The sequence below is a fragment of the Loxodonta africana genome, chromosome 21 (genome assembly GCF_030014295.1).
Source record: "Loxodonta africana isolate mLoxAfr1 chromosome 21, mLoxAfr1.hap2, whole genome shotgun sequence".
In the NCBI taxonomy this organism is placed as follows: Eukaryota; Metazoa; Chordata; class Mammalia; order Proboscidea; family Elephantidae; genus Loxodonta; species Loxodonta africana.
In genome coordinates, this window is record NC_087362.1 from 39825222 (window position 1) to 39840541 (window position 15320).

At 41.2% G+C, this 15320-nt stretch overlaps 1 protein-coding gene across 8 annotated transcripts in view; it reads right to left on the reverse strand.

Annotated features, from left to right (window-relative positions):
* Positions 1–15320, reverse strand: part of WWOX (WW domain containing oxidoreductase) — a 1096383-nt gene that overhangs the window by 786878 nt on the left and 294185 nt on the right. For all 8 annotated transcript variants that reach the window (XR_010318844.1, XM_023558142.2, XM_023558141.2 and 5 more), the window contains one exon: positions 9917–10005. Coding sequence is in view for 7 of the 8 variants with exons in the window: in XM_023558142.2 (XP_023413910.2) it covers positions 9917–10005 (89 nt within the window). In the remaining variant the exon portion in view is untranslated. The remainder of the gene's footprint in view (positions 1–9916; positions 10006–15320) is intronic.

A 15320-nucleotide genomic window follows, 5' to 3' on the forward strand; every position in this document is an offset into this window, starting at 1 on the left:
AGGCAAACCAAAAGTGGGTTTCTCATGTTGCGGTAAGAGTAATGCAGCTCTGTTGGCTAAAACGTTACTCTTAAAATTGAGCTGAGGAGAAAAAAAAAAAAGATTAAACCGTAATTTACACATCAGTCTTTAGGGTAATTTATCCCTCAAAATTTAGAATTTATTTATAACTTATGGTCCATTCACTCCCATAGCAGGATTTGAGACAGAAAAATTTGGAATAAGAGTCCAAGAATATCTGAGATGAGTGGATTCCAGTTCTGAAAGCAATTTAGGAAAAAGTGAAAATAAATAACTTGGTTGAAGATTTTCCTCCTCAAATGTTTAAAAAAGAAAGCATAGAAAACCATTATTTTAACTTTTTTAAAACACTACTTTTCTATGTTATTTTATAAAGTGAAACAAAAGCCTAATTTCTTTTAATTACATTGGAGACAGTAAGTTGAGAAGAGAAAGTAGGAATTCATGGTCAAAAGTTTAAGCTCTAGAAATCTTTAGACTTGCATATATTATCTTTAATATGAATATCATATCAATTTTAATTAATTTCCAGTATGATTTGAAACCTTTGATCAATTTGATATTATAGCCAACACGTAACTGAGACTCAAGCGATGCATTTCCTAAATTATATGCCATCCTCAAATTTAAAATGATAGAATTGGAGTCCCAGTACCCATTTTATCAGAATACATGAAACTCAAATCTTAAAACATTTTCTGAGAAAGAGAAAAATGTTTACAGAGCTCTCAGTACGTATTGGACACTGTTCTAACGCATATTCAAAATGTATACTTTTCAGTAAAGTAAGCAGCTAGGAGTAGGGACAAAAAATGGGTAAAAGCACCACCAACAATGCACTATTGTTTCAAAGTCCATTTCAGAAAGTCCCAATATTTGGTCTGAATGATTAGAAAGGGTCCCAGCTCTTCCTAAGCTGATGGAGGCCTCCGCCCACAAGGCGGTGTGGGGTCTGGCTGCTCTCCAGGCTTGCAGTTTAAACAAAAATATCCTTCAAAACTCAGTTTGATTGGGACTTACCACAGGCTTGTGTTTGGAACTTTCCAGTAATGCCCAAAATAATTTGACCTGAGACATACTGGCCGACCACCACCACTGACTCTGGGGAGAAATGTCTGGAAACAGGCTGAGGCTTCCTAGTCTGACCACCCAGAAGACTGAGTAGAGAATAATGGAATAAATAAATGAAAATGGGGGTGGGCAGGCAGAGAGAGAGTGGGCAGAGGGCGTGCTGAGCCTTAAGAAAACTGACTTTTCAAACCAAGCATATGTGTCCTCTGGGTGGACAACTACACCATCACTGAAGAAGTATTCTTGCCAGAAAATTACACATGCATTTGATCAAGCCTCTAGAGTTAGCTACCAATTCACTGGAAACTTAGGAGACAAAAGAACATGTTAAATGACACCACAGGGATGCAATCATCAAAGTATGGACCGGAAAACTGTATAGGACCAGCAATCTGGTCCCATAAAACAAGAGGTTACATGAAAAATAAATAAATAAATAATGTGAAAATGGAAGGAAAACATATAGATTAAAAGAGACTTAAGAAATACATTTTATTTGAATCCTGATTTAAATAAACTATGAGAGAGACAGGCAGAAAGCTAGAGACAAAAAGAAAATGAATATAAATGTTAATGTTTGAAGCCACTAAGTTTCAGAGTCTACCACCTGCCTGTCATTTTGTCCCACTGTGGTGGCTTGTGTGTCACTGTGATGCCGAGAGGTATGCCACTGGTCACCCACCAGAGCTTCCAGACTAAGACAGACTAGGAAGAAAAGCCTAGTAGTCTACCTCCAAAAATTAGCCAATGAAAACTTTATGGATCATAACAGAACACTGTCCAACTTGCTTACTTTGGACCCATCAACAAGAAGGACCAACTGCTAGAGAAGGATATCATGTTTGGTGAAGTAGTGGGACAATGAAGGTGTAGGAGACCCTCAGTGAGATGGACTGGCGCAGTAGCTGTGCTGATGAACTCAAACATGTTGGTGACTGATTCTGAGGACAGTGCAGAACCAGGCAATGCTTCATTCTGTTGCACACAGGTCACCATGAGTTGGAAAACACTCATGGAAGCTAACAACAAGTTTCAAAGTAATTTGTTACTCAGTAATAGATAAACAATACAAAAATGTATACTGAAAAATATATGCCTAAAATGTAGGTAGAAACACCAAAAGTAGTTGCTTTCACTAGGAGTCCTAATAAAAAAAAACATAGCATAAATATAATACAACCCATAACTAACAATGCACAAACACCAGAAGATAAAGTAGATACCTGGAACTTCCTAAAAATTAAACACTTATGCTCATCAAAAAAAAAAAAAAAAAAAGACTTCACCAAAAGAGTAAAAAGAGAACCTACAGACTGGAGGAAAAAAGTTGGCAATGATATATCTAATAAAGGTCTAAACTTTAAAATCTATAAAATACTTCAACACCTCAACAACAAAAAGACAAATAATTCAGTTAAAAAATAGGCAAAGAATCAATGCTAATAAATGACATTAATAAGATACAAACCATAACTAACAACATACAAACTTCAGAAGATAAACTAGATAACTAGACCAAACTAAAAAACCAAACCCAGTGCTGTAGAGTCAATTCTGACTCATAGCAACCCTACAGGACAGAGTAAAACTGCCCCCATAGAGTTTCCAAGGAGCACCTGGTGGATTCGAACTGCCGACCCTTTGGTTAGCAGCCGTAGCACTTAACCACTACACCACCTGGGCTTCCAGATAACTGGAATCTTCTTAAAATTAAATACTTATGCTCATCAAAAGACTTCAGGAAAAGAGTAAAAAGAGAAGCTACAGACAGGGAAGATTTTTTTGGCTATTACAAATCCAACAAAGGTCTAATCTCTAAAATCTACAGGAAAATCCAACATCTCTACAACAAAAAGACAAATAATCCAATTAAAAAACAGGCAAAAGAAATACACAGACACTTCACTAAAGAAGACATGCTAGTGGCTAATAGACACATGAGAAAACATTCAAGATCACTAGCCATTAGAGAAATGCAAATCAAAACCACAATGAGATACCATCTCACACTGGCATTGCTGGCATGAATCAAAAAAAATGGAAAATAACAAATGTTGGAGAGGCTGTGGGGAGATTGGATCTCTTATGCACTGTTGATGAGAGTGCAAGATAGTACATACAACCATTTTGGAAAACGATATGGCATTTCCTTAGAAAGCTAGAAAAAGAAACACCATATGATCCAGCAATCCCACTCCTAGGAATATATCCTAGAGAAATATGCGTCATCACACAAATAGATGTATGCATGCCCATGTTCACTGCAGCATTGTTCACAATAGCAAAAAGATGGAAACAACTTAGATGCTCATCAACAGGTGAGTGAATAAACAAACTATGTTACATACACACAATGGTGTACTATGCAACGATAAAGAACAATGATGACTCTGCCAAGCATCTCACAACATCGATGAATCTGGAGAGCATTATGCTGAGTGCAATAAGTCAATTACAAAAGGATAAATACTGTATGAGACCACTACTATAAAAATTCAGGAAAAGGCTTACACACAAAAAGAAATAATCTTTGATGGGTATGAGGGAAGGGAGGGGTGAGGATGGAAAAACACTAGACAATAGATAAGTGGTAACTTTGGTGAAGGGCAAGACAGTACACAATACTGGGGAAGCCAGCACAACTTGTATAAGACAAGGTCATGGAAGCTCCATAGACACATCCAAACTCCCTGAGGGACCAAATTGCTGGGCTAAGGGCTGTGGAGACCATGGTCTCGGGGAACATCTAGCTCAACTGGCATGACACGGTTCATAAGGAAAATGTTCTATATTCTACTTTGGTGAGTAGCATCTGAGGTCTTAAAAGCCTTTGAGTGGCCACCTAAGATACTCCACTGGTCTCACCTTTTCAGAAGCAAGGAAGAATGAAGAAAACTAAAGATACAAGGGAAAGATTAGTCCAAAGAACTAATGGACCACATCTTCCATAGCCTCCACCACACTGAGTTCAGTACAACTAGACGGTGCCCAGCTACCGCGGCTGACTGTTCTGACACGGATCACCATAGAGGGTCCTGGGCAGAGCTGGAGAAAAATGTAGAACAAAATTCTAACTCACAAAAAAAAAGACTGGACTTACTGGCCTGACAGAGACTGGAGAAACCCTGAGAGTATGGCCCCTGGACATCCTTTTAGCTCAGTAATGAAGTTACTCGTGAGGTTCATCCTTCAGCCAAAGATTAGACAGGCCCATAAAACAAAACGAGACTAAATGGGCACACCAGCCCAGAGGCAAGGACTAGAAGGCAGGAGAGGACAGCAAAGCTGGTAATAGGGAAGCCAGTGTCAAGAAGGGAGAGTGTTGACATGTCGTGGGGTTGTAAACCAATGTCATAAAACAATATGTGTACTAACTGTTTAATGAGAAGCTAGTTTGTTCTGTAAACCTTCATCTAAAGTATAATTTTAAAAAAATGGGCAAAGGCTACGAACAAACACTTCACCCAAAGAAGACATTCAGGTAGCTAACAGACACACAAGGAAATGCTTGCAATCATTAGCCACTAAAGAAATGCAAATAAAAACTACAATGAGATACCATCTCACTCTGATATAACTGGCACTAATAAAAAATTAAAAAAACAGAAAATAACAAATGTTGGAGAGGTTATGGGAGATTAGAACTCTTATGCACTGCTGGTGGGTTTACAACATGGTACAACCACTATGCAAAATGATATGGTGCCTCCTTAAAAAACTAGAAATAGAAATACCACACAATCCAGCAATCCTATTTCTAGGAATATAAGGGTCATCGCACGAATAGACATATGCACACTCATGTTCACTGCAGCATTATTCACTATAGCAAAAAGATGGAAACAACCCAAGTGCCCATCAACAGATGAATGGATAAACAAATTATGGTACGTATACACAATGGAATACTAAGCAACGATGAAGAACAATGATGAATCTGCAAAACATTTCAAAACATGGATGAATCTAGAGGGCATTATGCTGAATAAAATAAGTCAATCACAAAAGACAAATACTGTATGAGACCACTATTATAAAAACTCAAGAAAAGCTTTATACACAGAAAAAAGCAATCTTTAAAGCCTAGGAGGGAGAAGTGGGCAGGTAGGGGAAATCACTAACTAGATAGTAGACGAGTGTTAACTTTGGCGAAGGGAAAAACAATACACAATATAGGGGAAGTCAGCACAACTTGACCAAGGCAAAGTCATAGAAGCTTCCTACCCACTACCCACTGCCATCGAGTTGATTCCGACTCATAGCGACCCTATAGGACAGAGTAGAACTGCCCCACAGAGTTTCCAAGGAGGGCCTGGGGGATTCAAACTTTGGTTAGCAACTGTAGCACTTAACCACTATAGGTTTCCAGAAGCTTCCTGGATACATCCAAATACCTTGAGGGATCAAGTTACTAGGGCCGAGGGCTGGGGATCATAGTCTCAGGGGATATCTAGGTCAATTGGCATAACACAGTCATAAAGAAAATGTTCTACATCCCACCTTGGTGAGTAGCATTCGGGGTCTTAAAAGCCTATGAGTGGCCATCTAAGATACATTTATAGGTCCCATCCTGTCGGGAGCAAAGGAGAATATAAAAAAACAAAGACACAAGGAAAATGTTTGTCCAAAGGACTAATGGACCACATGAACCACAGCCTCTACCATTTTGAGCCTGGAAGAACCAGATGGAGCCTGGCTACTACCACCGACTGCTCTGACAGGGATCACAATAGAGGGTCCCAGACAGTGCAAGAGAAAAATGTAGAACAAAATTCAAATTCACAAAAAAAGACCAGACTTAGTGGTCTGACAGAGACTGGAGGAACCCCCGAGACTATCGCCCCCAGACACCCTGTTAACTCAGAACTGAAGCCACTCCGAAGTCCATCCTTCAGCAAAAGATTAGACAGGCCTATAAAACAAGCAGTAACATATGTGAGGAATATGCTTCTTAGTTCAATCAAGTATAGGAGACCAAATGGGCAACACCTGCCCAAAAGCAAGGAGGAGAAGGCAGGAAGGGACAGGAAAACTGGAGGAATTGACATAGGGAACCTGAGGTGGAAAGGGAAAGGGGGAGAGTGCTGACACATTGCAGGGATTGCAACCAACATCACAAAACAATTTGTGTATAAATTTTTGAACAGTAAACTAATTTGCACTGTAAACTTTCACCTAAAGCACGATAAAATTAAAAAAAAAAAAATTGGATTCACACAGATTCGGGTTCAAATCCAGGACCCATCATTTAGTAAAGTGAGTTAGATTCTCTGTGTATCAGCCTTTTAATTTGTAAAATGGAGATAATAATCATTAGATAATACTAGAGTCATTGTAAAAACTAAAGAGAATACACGTATAAGTGCTTAGCACCTTGCCTTGCACAGAATAAACAAAAAGCCAGCCAGCAGCTGTTATTTTTAAAATCATTATTAGCAGTGGTCATTTTAAATTAAAAAAAAAATCAAACCCACTTCTGTCTAGTTGATTCTGACTCATGGTGACCCCATTTAACACTGCTCCAGAGGGTTTTCTTGGCTGTAACCTTTACAGAAGCAGATGGCCAGGCCTTTCTTCCACAGTACTGCTGGGACGGTTGGAACTGTCAACCTTTAGAACAGCAGTTGAGCACAAACCATTTGTGCCATCCGGGAACCTTCATTCTAAAACACACACCCCTCACCCCCTAAAAGAGAAGACGACGATATCCCCGAAGAAGCTGAATCCACATCCCTTCCTGCTGGAAGGCTCATGAGGGTGGCTCTGCAGTACGACGAGCTGCATCTTGTGTCAGGGTTTGTATTTGGCATCTGCTTCTACCTTTTCTACCCAAGGACTTAAACGAGCTGCCTATCCCGGCGTGGGGAAACATGCTTGAGCGCGGGCATGAACTGAGGCAACAAAAAAAAAACAGGAGCAGGAAAAAGGAGCCTGACCAGTCTCTGGTGTGCTCACTCTTCTGCAGGCTTTGAAATGGTATCTTAAACGGGGGCATCCACATGGAACTCAAATTTAAGGGTTTTTCTTTTCTTTTTTTTTCAGTCCAACCGCACAAAAAGAGATTGGTTCTGAACTGGCAGCCTTTCTTTCATTTGTCATTATGTTTTACACACAAGGAAAGTTTCACGTCTGAAGATGGGAGGTGACGATAAGAATAGAGCTACACATGTTTTTGGCAGCTGAGTCACTAGCACTTGAATTCACTTCTGACAGTTCTCAGAATCTAAAGACCTGCAAGTGCTAAACTGTCATCTGTCTATCCATGAGAGATTTCTCTCTGGCAGTATTTCAAAAGTGAAATCGCTCTCTTTTATGCATATTTTCGCCACCACAATATTTCTCTAAGCCATGTAAAATACTGTGCTCTCAAGAGACATATACAGAGAGGTTTGCACTACAGAGTTTTCTAGAAGGAAAATTGCCCATTTCTAGCCTAGAATGCAAAAATTCAAACCCACTGGCTAACATTTAGGATTAGGGCAAAATGGGTGATAGCTTTCTTTCTCTAAGAGTTTGACCTTGGTGATAACAAAAGGCACTTGAGTTTGATGATTTCCGAAATGCTTAATGGTTAAAAACTAATGGTCCCGTTCAGACTTGGAAGATGATCCTGTTATATAACAGTTGGCTCTCTTCAGCAAAACTGCTCACATTCAATGCAGACTGAAGCAGGGGTGGAGAAAGGGGTACAAGGGAGTAAATTTAAGCTATCAGTAGACCTGCACGGTATCAGGAAGAGGGTAAAGAATCAGACTGAAATCTTGCATCAGTCACCAATTTACCAAGTGGCCCTGGAACAGTCACTCCGATTCTTTGAGCCTCTGTTTCCATTACATTTAAAATGAAAGCCAGTACAGCCTGGTGGTTAAATGGAAGCCTTGGATCTCAGCCCCTTTACTTACCAGCCATGTGCCTTTGGGTAAATTATGTATCTTTTCCAGTCTCACTTCTCTCATTTATATAATGGACATAATAATAGCATCAACCCTAAAAGATTGCTTTCATTAGAAAATGCATCCAAGCCATTCTTAGTATGTGGCCCATAATAAGCACTCAATAAATTAGCTGCTACTGCTGTTATTACAGTTATTAATATTGGTATTATAATTATTATTCCTTCCCAAACAATCACAAAAATACTAGGTTGAGGAGTTGGCTGTTAGCACTAAAAGACTTCTTGCTGACAATTGAGATTATGGCTTCTTTCAGGTTAACTCAACTTCCAAGAGCCACAATTCTCAGAGTCTAGAAGGGCGCCTGGACTTCAGAGGCAATCACAGAATATTTCTTAAGTGAATGACCAAGGGGATAAGTGAGTGAGGAGGGAGTAAATGAACCAATGTCTTGGAGCTACTGTTGCACCCTGACTTCCGGTTCTCCAGCACTTCTGATGGGCCAGCAGCAACCAAGCGTTGAGCACTGCAATGTCTTCTTGAATCCTGAGAGGCATTTTTTCCCCCGCCAACAAAAAATGTCTATAATCGGGATGCGTCTTACAATTGGTTAAGCACTGCAAGCACCACCCAGCAGGGCTCGCCCAAGATTCACTGATTGGCTGGGGGATGTTATCTAACTGCTCCTGGGGTGGCATGGTGTGTGCTTACAGGATGGTACAATTCTCCACAGTTACTCGCATCTAGATCTCAACGACTCAGGCTGCTTGCTTGATCCAGAAAGGGCCTTAGATAGCAAACTTTTTAATAGTCTGAAAGAACCGAGTGAGAAATTAACAGAGACACAAGAGGGATTGGATACTGGCCAGTATTTTGAGGTCAGATCGACATAGTACGGCTTGAGTTTTTGGTATAAAATACTGTCCCTCACTTCTGTCAACAGCTCGGAGAACTGTAAAACCAAACCTTCCCAACAGAGCTGAACCCAGAGACAGTTTGTAATTTATCAGATGTCTATAAATTCAGCCCTTCTGGTGCCACTTTTGTAACTGTCTTATCCTCAGCACCACCTGTACTAGTACTAACTTAATTTTCATACTTAAATCAACTCACTTAAAAAAAAATTAAAGTTATTTCTTAATGAAATTTAAACCACTATGTTAAATGAGAAACCAGTGTTGCTTGCCATAAATATTAGTTAACTGTAAAAATAAACACTTGGAAACAAAATATTATAATTAAACTGTAGCTAGCCACCACTGCTTTCCTGGGCTCTGGGTCTGAGGCCCGCCCTCTCTAACAGAAAGGGAGGTCAGCATGTGACAGCACGAAAATATGCCATTGCCTAACCAAGGCTTTCTCCTTCAGGCAACTGCAGAGGTTGAAAGAGGATAGAAAAAAGGAATAAGTTTCTCACTTGTGTCAGTCTATGTTCTGGAGCCATGTTTTTGCCCCACATAAAACCATTGAAGGCTTGGCAAACAGTAGACCCTTTGCGTGCTCTGGGTCTCAGGCTCTCTGCAGTATTGGATAACTGAGGTTACTTACTCCTGAATGCAATTAAAGTTACTTTTCCTTGATTGTGAGATATACTTTTTTTTTAATTTTCAAAAAAATATCTATTTTCAGGATGCATCTTACAACTGGATGCCTTTTATTAGCCACTTGTACTAGTGCTTTGATAGTGTTTTGTTAGGTTCCCGCCCCTGACCCCCCAGGAAACTGTGATTAGATTGATGACACATCACATAATGAGGGTGACTTAGGGTCAAGGAAATACCGTACACCTTAACAGGGCAGATATAAATGAGCCTCCTATTTGGATGCCAAGACAACACGGACGGCACTGCATTCTCCCAGTTGTGTTCATCTGATAAAGACATTACAATAGCAAGAAATTATGATCTATAATCTTCAGCTGGAACACTCACACATTCTTGGCCTTGAATGCTTCGGCAAAATGCTGCACGCTACAGAGCTGAGCGAGGTCCAGGGTCATTGCTTCCACCTTGGCTTTATGCTGGAATGAGAGAAAATAAAAAGAAATGATAAATAACAGCAAGTTTAGTTCACGGTATCAAGTTACAGTAAATGTGTTATGGAACATGTCGGAATTCCCCTGTTTAATATTAGACGCCCAGAGAGAATATAAATCATCTGAACGAATGGAAGAACAGAGCTTTTACTGCCAAGTTCAGGCAGGATGTGAGCCTGGGATGCTGCTGAACCTACAGGCTGGGGGTTGTGCTGTTTTTACTCAGCACACAGAAGGGGCTCCAAAAGGTCTTCAGGCTAACATTATCTCCTCTCAATCTGTGCCCTGAAAACAAGAGCAATCAGAGCAGCAATACAAAGCCTGTCTCGTGCGAGGATTCAGTGGGCAACATTTTCATCTCCAAATCACATCCAGGTATGATTCTACCAAGCCTGTGTCAAAAATTAACAACGATTTATTTCTAGAAAGTACAGGAACAGGGAAAATCTATGCCAGTGGGCCTTAACTGACACAGACTCCAAAGAGAACCTTGGCTTAGTAACCCATAAGACTCTACAGACAGGTGGGACATGCCTGGATAATAATAATGATGCTAATAATGGAGCCCTGGTGGTACAGTGGTTAAGAGCTCAGCTGCCAACCAAAAGGTTGGCAGTTTGAATCCACCAGCTGCTCCTTGGAAACCCTTTGGGGCAATTCTGTTCTGTCCTATAGGGTTGCTATGAGTCGGAATCGAGTTGACAGCAACGTTTGTTTTTTGGTATAATGGCTACTGGCTACTCAGAGCCTACCACAGGCCAGCCATTTTAGATACACTGGTTCATTTCACCCTTGCAACAACTGAAAGATGGGTAGTATTTTCCCATTTACAATGTGGCATCTTCTAAGAGATCACAGAGCTAAGAAGAGGATGGACAATGATTGACCCAAGTCAGTCTGACTCCAAAGACAAAGTTCCCTCCTGCAGAGAAACTAGAAGTACAGGAGCAACCAGGATTTGAAGTAATCGTGTCCCACTAGGCAGCCTCCTGACACACTTCTGGAAAAAGAGATCTTGGGGATGACTTTCTGACTCGCCTTGTTTTTATGAAGGCACTCCCAGATTTTAAGTTTGGCTGGACTCAGGAGTATGAGATAAGATACCATCACTTCTTAGGTCTAGTTCCTCTGAAGGACAAACAGCCAAGAATGCCAGGGCCACCTGCCTATTCAGGTAAGAAGAACCCCATAAAAGAGATGGTTAACATGGGAGTTCATGTCTAGACTGTGATGCTAAAGTGAGACTGAGGAGAATAACATGAAACTTCTAATGCTGTGAAGGAAAGGCAAGCAACACTGCTGAGAACATCCTCCACCCAATCTGTCTTATTCAGGGGTGGATGCGAGTTGTGATGAGATGGTTAGTGAGACTGGTCTATCTTGGCCTCCCAAGTCCTGAGCTCCAACCCAAGTCCGAAGCTTTGAACAATAAGCCTCAGGCACAGGCAGCTGGGAAGCACACTGAACACGTATTAGTTCTGTGACTTTGGGCCATTTAACATTTCTGAGCCTCAATTTCCTTATTCATAAAAGATGAATATTAACCACTCACAAAATTGTAAGGGTAAGTGTTAAGTACCTAACATCCTGCCAGGAATAGAGTGGGTATTTAATAAAGTTATTTAAGTAGCAGACGTAAGATGTCCACTGTGTCAAATTATTTTGCTGTGTGTGCATGTTAAGTTTGGGGTCCCTGAGTGCTTAAAGCTCTCAGCTGCTAACCAAAAGGCTGGAGGTTCGAGTCCACCCAGAGGCTCCTTGGAAGAAAGATCTGGTGATAAACTTCCAAAAAATCAGCCATTGAAAACCCCACAGAGCCCAGTTCTACTCTGACACATACGGGGTCACCATGAGTTGGAATTGGCTCGACAGCAACTGGTTATTTTAAGATAGAAATCTGATGCCACTCAGCAATAAATGAGACTTGGTGACCGATATTGCAGCATGGTGGATGAGAGCTAATGATGTCCACAGGTCCTCCCAGAAGACCAGATCACTGATTATCCGGATCCTGGAGGATGCAAGTCATGTTTTCTAACAGAGCCCAGTTTCAGGGAAAGGAGATGCAGTGCGATCAAATGACCTCCCCAAGCCACAACAGGGTTATCAGTGGCAAGGGCAAGTTTTGCCAACATAGATTTATATTCCTGCTCTTGGTAGATGCTCAAGCGTACAGATTTTGGAAGGAGGAGAAGCATTAACCTGATCCAAGAAAATGGACAAATGCCAACAAATGGACTTTGTTAAAGTTTTCTAAGGTCTGGGAATATCAGAGCTGGAAGGTCCACAGACAGGCAAGGCCACATCCCTCGCCCTATAAAGAAGGAAATGGAAGCCAAGAGATGTGAAAGGCACTTAGGTGAGATCACACCATGTTGGGCCTTCAGATGAGGAACAACACCCCACATCCTTTAAATTCAAATAACTGAAATTTATCTGACCATTAAAATCTCTTCCATGGCTAACTTTACCCCCCACAGTGATTCTTATGTCTTCTGTCTTATGGAGTCTTGGTGGTATAGTAGTTAAGACCTTGGCTGCTAACCAAAGGTCGGCAGTTCAAATCCACCAGCTACTCCTTGGAAACCCTGTGGGGCAGTTCTACTCTGACCCATAGGGTCGCTATGAGTCGGAACTTACTCGACAGCACCTAACAACAATAACACTTAACTCTTCCTATTTGACACTCAGCATGAGCAAGTAAAGCAGCCTTTCACCCTCACTTGTCCCCAGCCTCACTTCACTGGGGGATGCTACTCACTGCCATATAAAGTCTTACAGAAATCTGAATTTATCACAAGAATAAAGTCAGAGCTTCACTATATCGGGCAGGGGTGGTAAAAAGATTTTTACAAACCCACTATGGAAACTCCAAGGGATATGCAGGCTACATATTATAAAAAATGCACACACATGTTTCCCCCCTAAAACAGGGAGAACATTCCCAGATGGTGACCCCAAAGTAATATCCCAACAAGAATGATGCCACAGCCATGTGGCCAGTACATTCTTCTGTACATGTAACTGACAATTGGAAAGTTGTCTTTTGGTCCTCCCCCTGCACTTTAACACAAAGCACAGAGCTGCCACTACCAATAAGAACAAAATAGAAACATATATATCCAGGGAGAACAAGGGGTCACAAGCCATCAAGTAGTTCAACAGACTAATCCACAAGCTGTGGGTTACTAGGCTCCTGGGGACAGTGATTCAAGTCCACACACTATTATTCAGGTACTTCTCCTGTCCTAGGTATCGGGTTTCCTGTTTCTGCTACTGGCCCTGAGAAATACAGAGTAACAGCCTAAAACATAGGGAGTTCAGTGCGGAAAAAATGTAGCTCTTAGAATTTGAGTGTGTATATGTTTTTATATGTTTACGTGTATGTATTGGGGGGTATGCTCTTCAGATTGCCTAACAATCTTAGCATTCTGGAAATGTTTATCCTGGAACGTGCTCTAAACGGGAATGCAGTGGCTGACAGGTTTCAGACGGGGGGATGAACTGCTGATCGTTACGTGAGGACAACAGGCTTAGTCTGCCAATGTGAGCTTTCCCAAGAGTCTGGCGGTGAACCTGGGACTGCCCACGGTTCACTTCCTTGATTTAACCTATGACCTTTGTTGTTGTTGTTAACTTTTATTTTGAACTAATTATAGACTTATAAGAAGTGGCAAAAACGGTACAGAGAGCTCTCGTGGACTTACCATCCAGCTTCGTCCAATGGGCATATCTTACGCAACCGCAGCACATCATCAAACCCAGAAACCGACATTAACTAGACTGCAGGCCTAACTCTGATTTCACTGGTTTTTGCGTGGACTCAATTTTTTTTTTCTTTTTTGGTATGCCTTTGTGTACACGATATTTTATCACATGTGGAAATTTGTGTACCACACCACATTCAAGATATAGAACTGTTCCATCAGCACAAAGGAGCACAGGACAGTTTTACTAAGAGGAATCAGAATTAGCATACACCATCTGGGTTTTTTTTTTTTATCTGGGCTGTGAAAGGTTCAGGCCTGGTTTGGCCAGAGTCGGCTTTCAGGATAGGAAAAACAAACGCCATATATAAAGGCCAGTAAGATATAGCCCAAGTTCCTTAGCATGGTTCATCGGACCCTTTGTATCAGTCAGGATGTGCTTCAGTAAGGAAGAGGCCTCAAAGCCAAACAAAGGTTTATTTCTCACTCATATTTCATGTCCATCCCAGGTCAGTGGGGCCATGGTCATCATGGTTAGCCAGGGACAGAGGCAGATGGTACCTCCATCCCACCTCCAGCCACCACAGCTGGACCTCACTTGACCCAGCAGTTGACAGTGTCATTTCTGTCCCATTTCATCGACCAGAACAAGTCACTTGGCGCTGCCTAGCTTCAAGAAGGTAGAGAAGTGTAATATTCCCTGTGCGCTGAAAAATGAGAAGTGGAAATATACAGTGAAGAGCAGTAACGATTAACACAGAACCCATGACCTGGTCCCTATCTACCTCCTCCAGGCTTGTCTCAGGCCATTTCCTGATTTACACTTACATTCATACAGAAAAAAAACAAAATCAGAGAAGACAGATGAACACGCAGAAAGAAAAAAGCCGCTACAATCCTACCACCCCAAAATAAAGGGTTAGCCTTTCATACACCCTTCTCTCCTTTCTCCCTTCCTTCCTTCTTTCCTTCCAGCTTATTATCTATGCATCCATTCACTTTTGTTTAATAGAAAGGACTCCATGCTGTGATCTTTCAATCTAGAAATGCTGGAAAATGCCTCTTTTAAACCTTCCCCAAGTCCTTAATCTTTTCTTTAATCATAGCAGCACAGGATCTCAGGCAAAATAGGAATGTTAATTTATTTTAAATTATGTGTACCGATGATAGTATCCATCATTCTAAAATAGAACCACACAGGTTCCATCCCACACATCAGGCAACTTGGAAGTAGCTAGGAACCCCACCTGGTTCCTATACCCAGGGCTCAGCCAGAAAGACATAATTAAGCATCCCACAAACTCTTCTCCCACTTCCCTGGGACCCAGGCGCACTCACAGGGTGGCACATTTCACTGACACCCTCATCTTATCCAAGTCTTCTTGGTCTATTCTTTATTAAGTTCCAAAATCTACCTCAGTGACTCAAGAGTCTATAAATGCAAAATCAAAAGGGCTGCTTCTTATTGTTATGCAACAGTGATCTCTACTATCATTTTATGACTACAAATTAGCCAAGTATGACTCAGGTGTGATACCGCCTGAAACCAGAGGAGCCAGATGGGGACTGTGCGGTAGTTAAACAGAGAGGTTG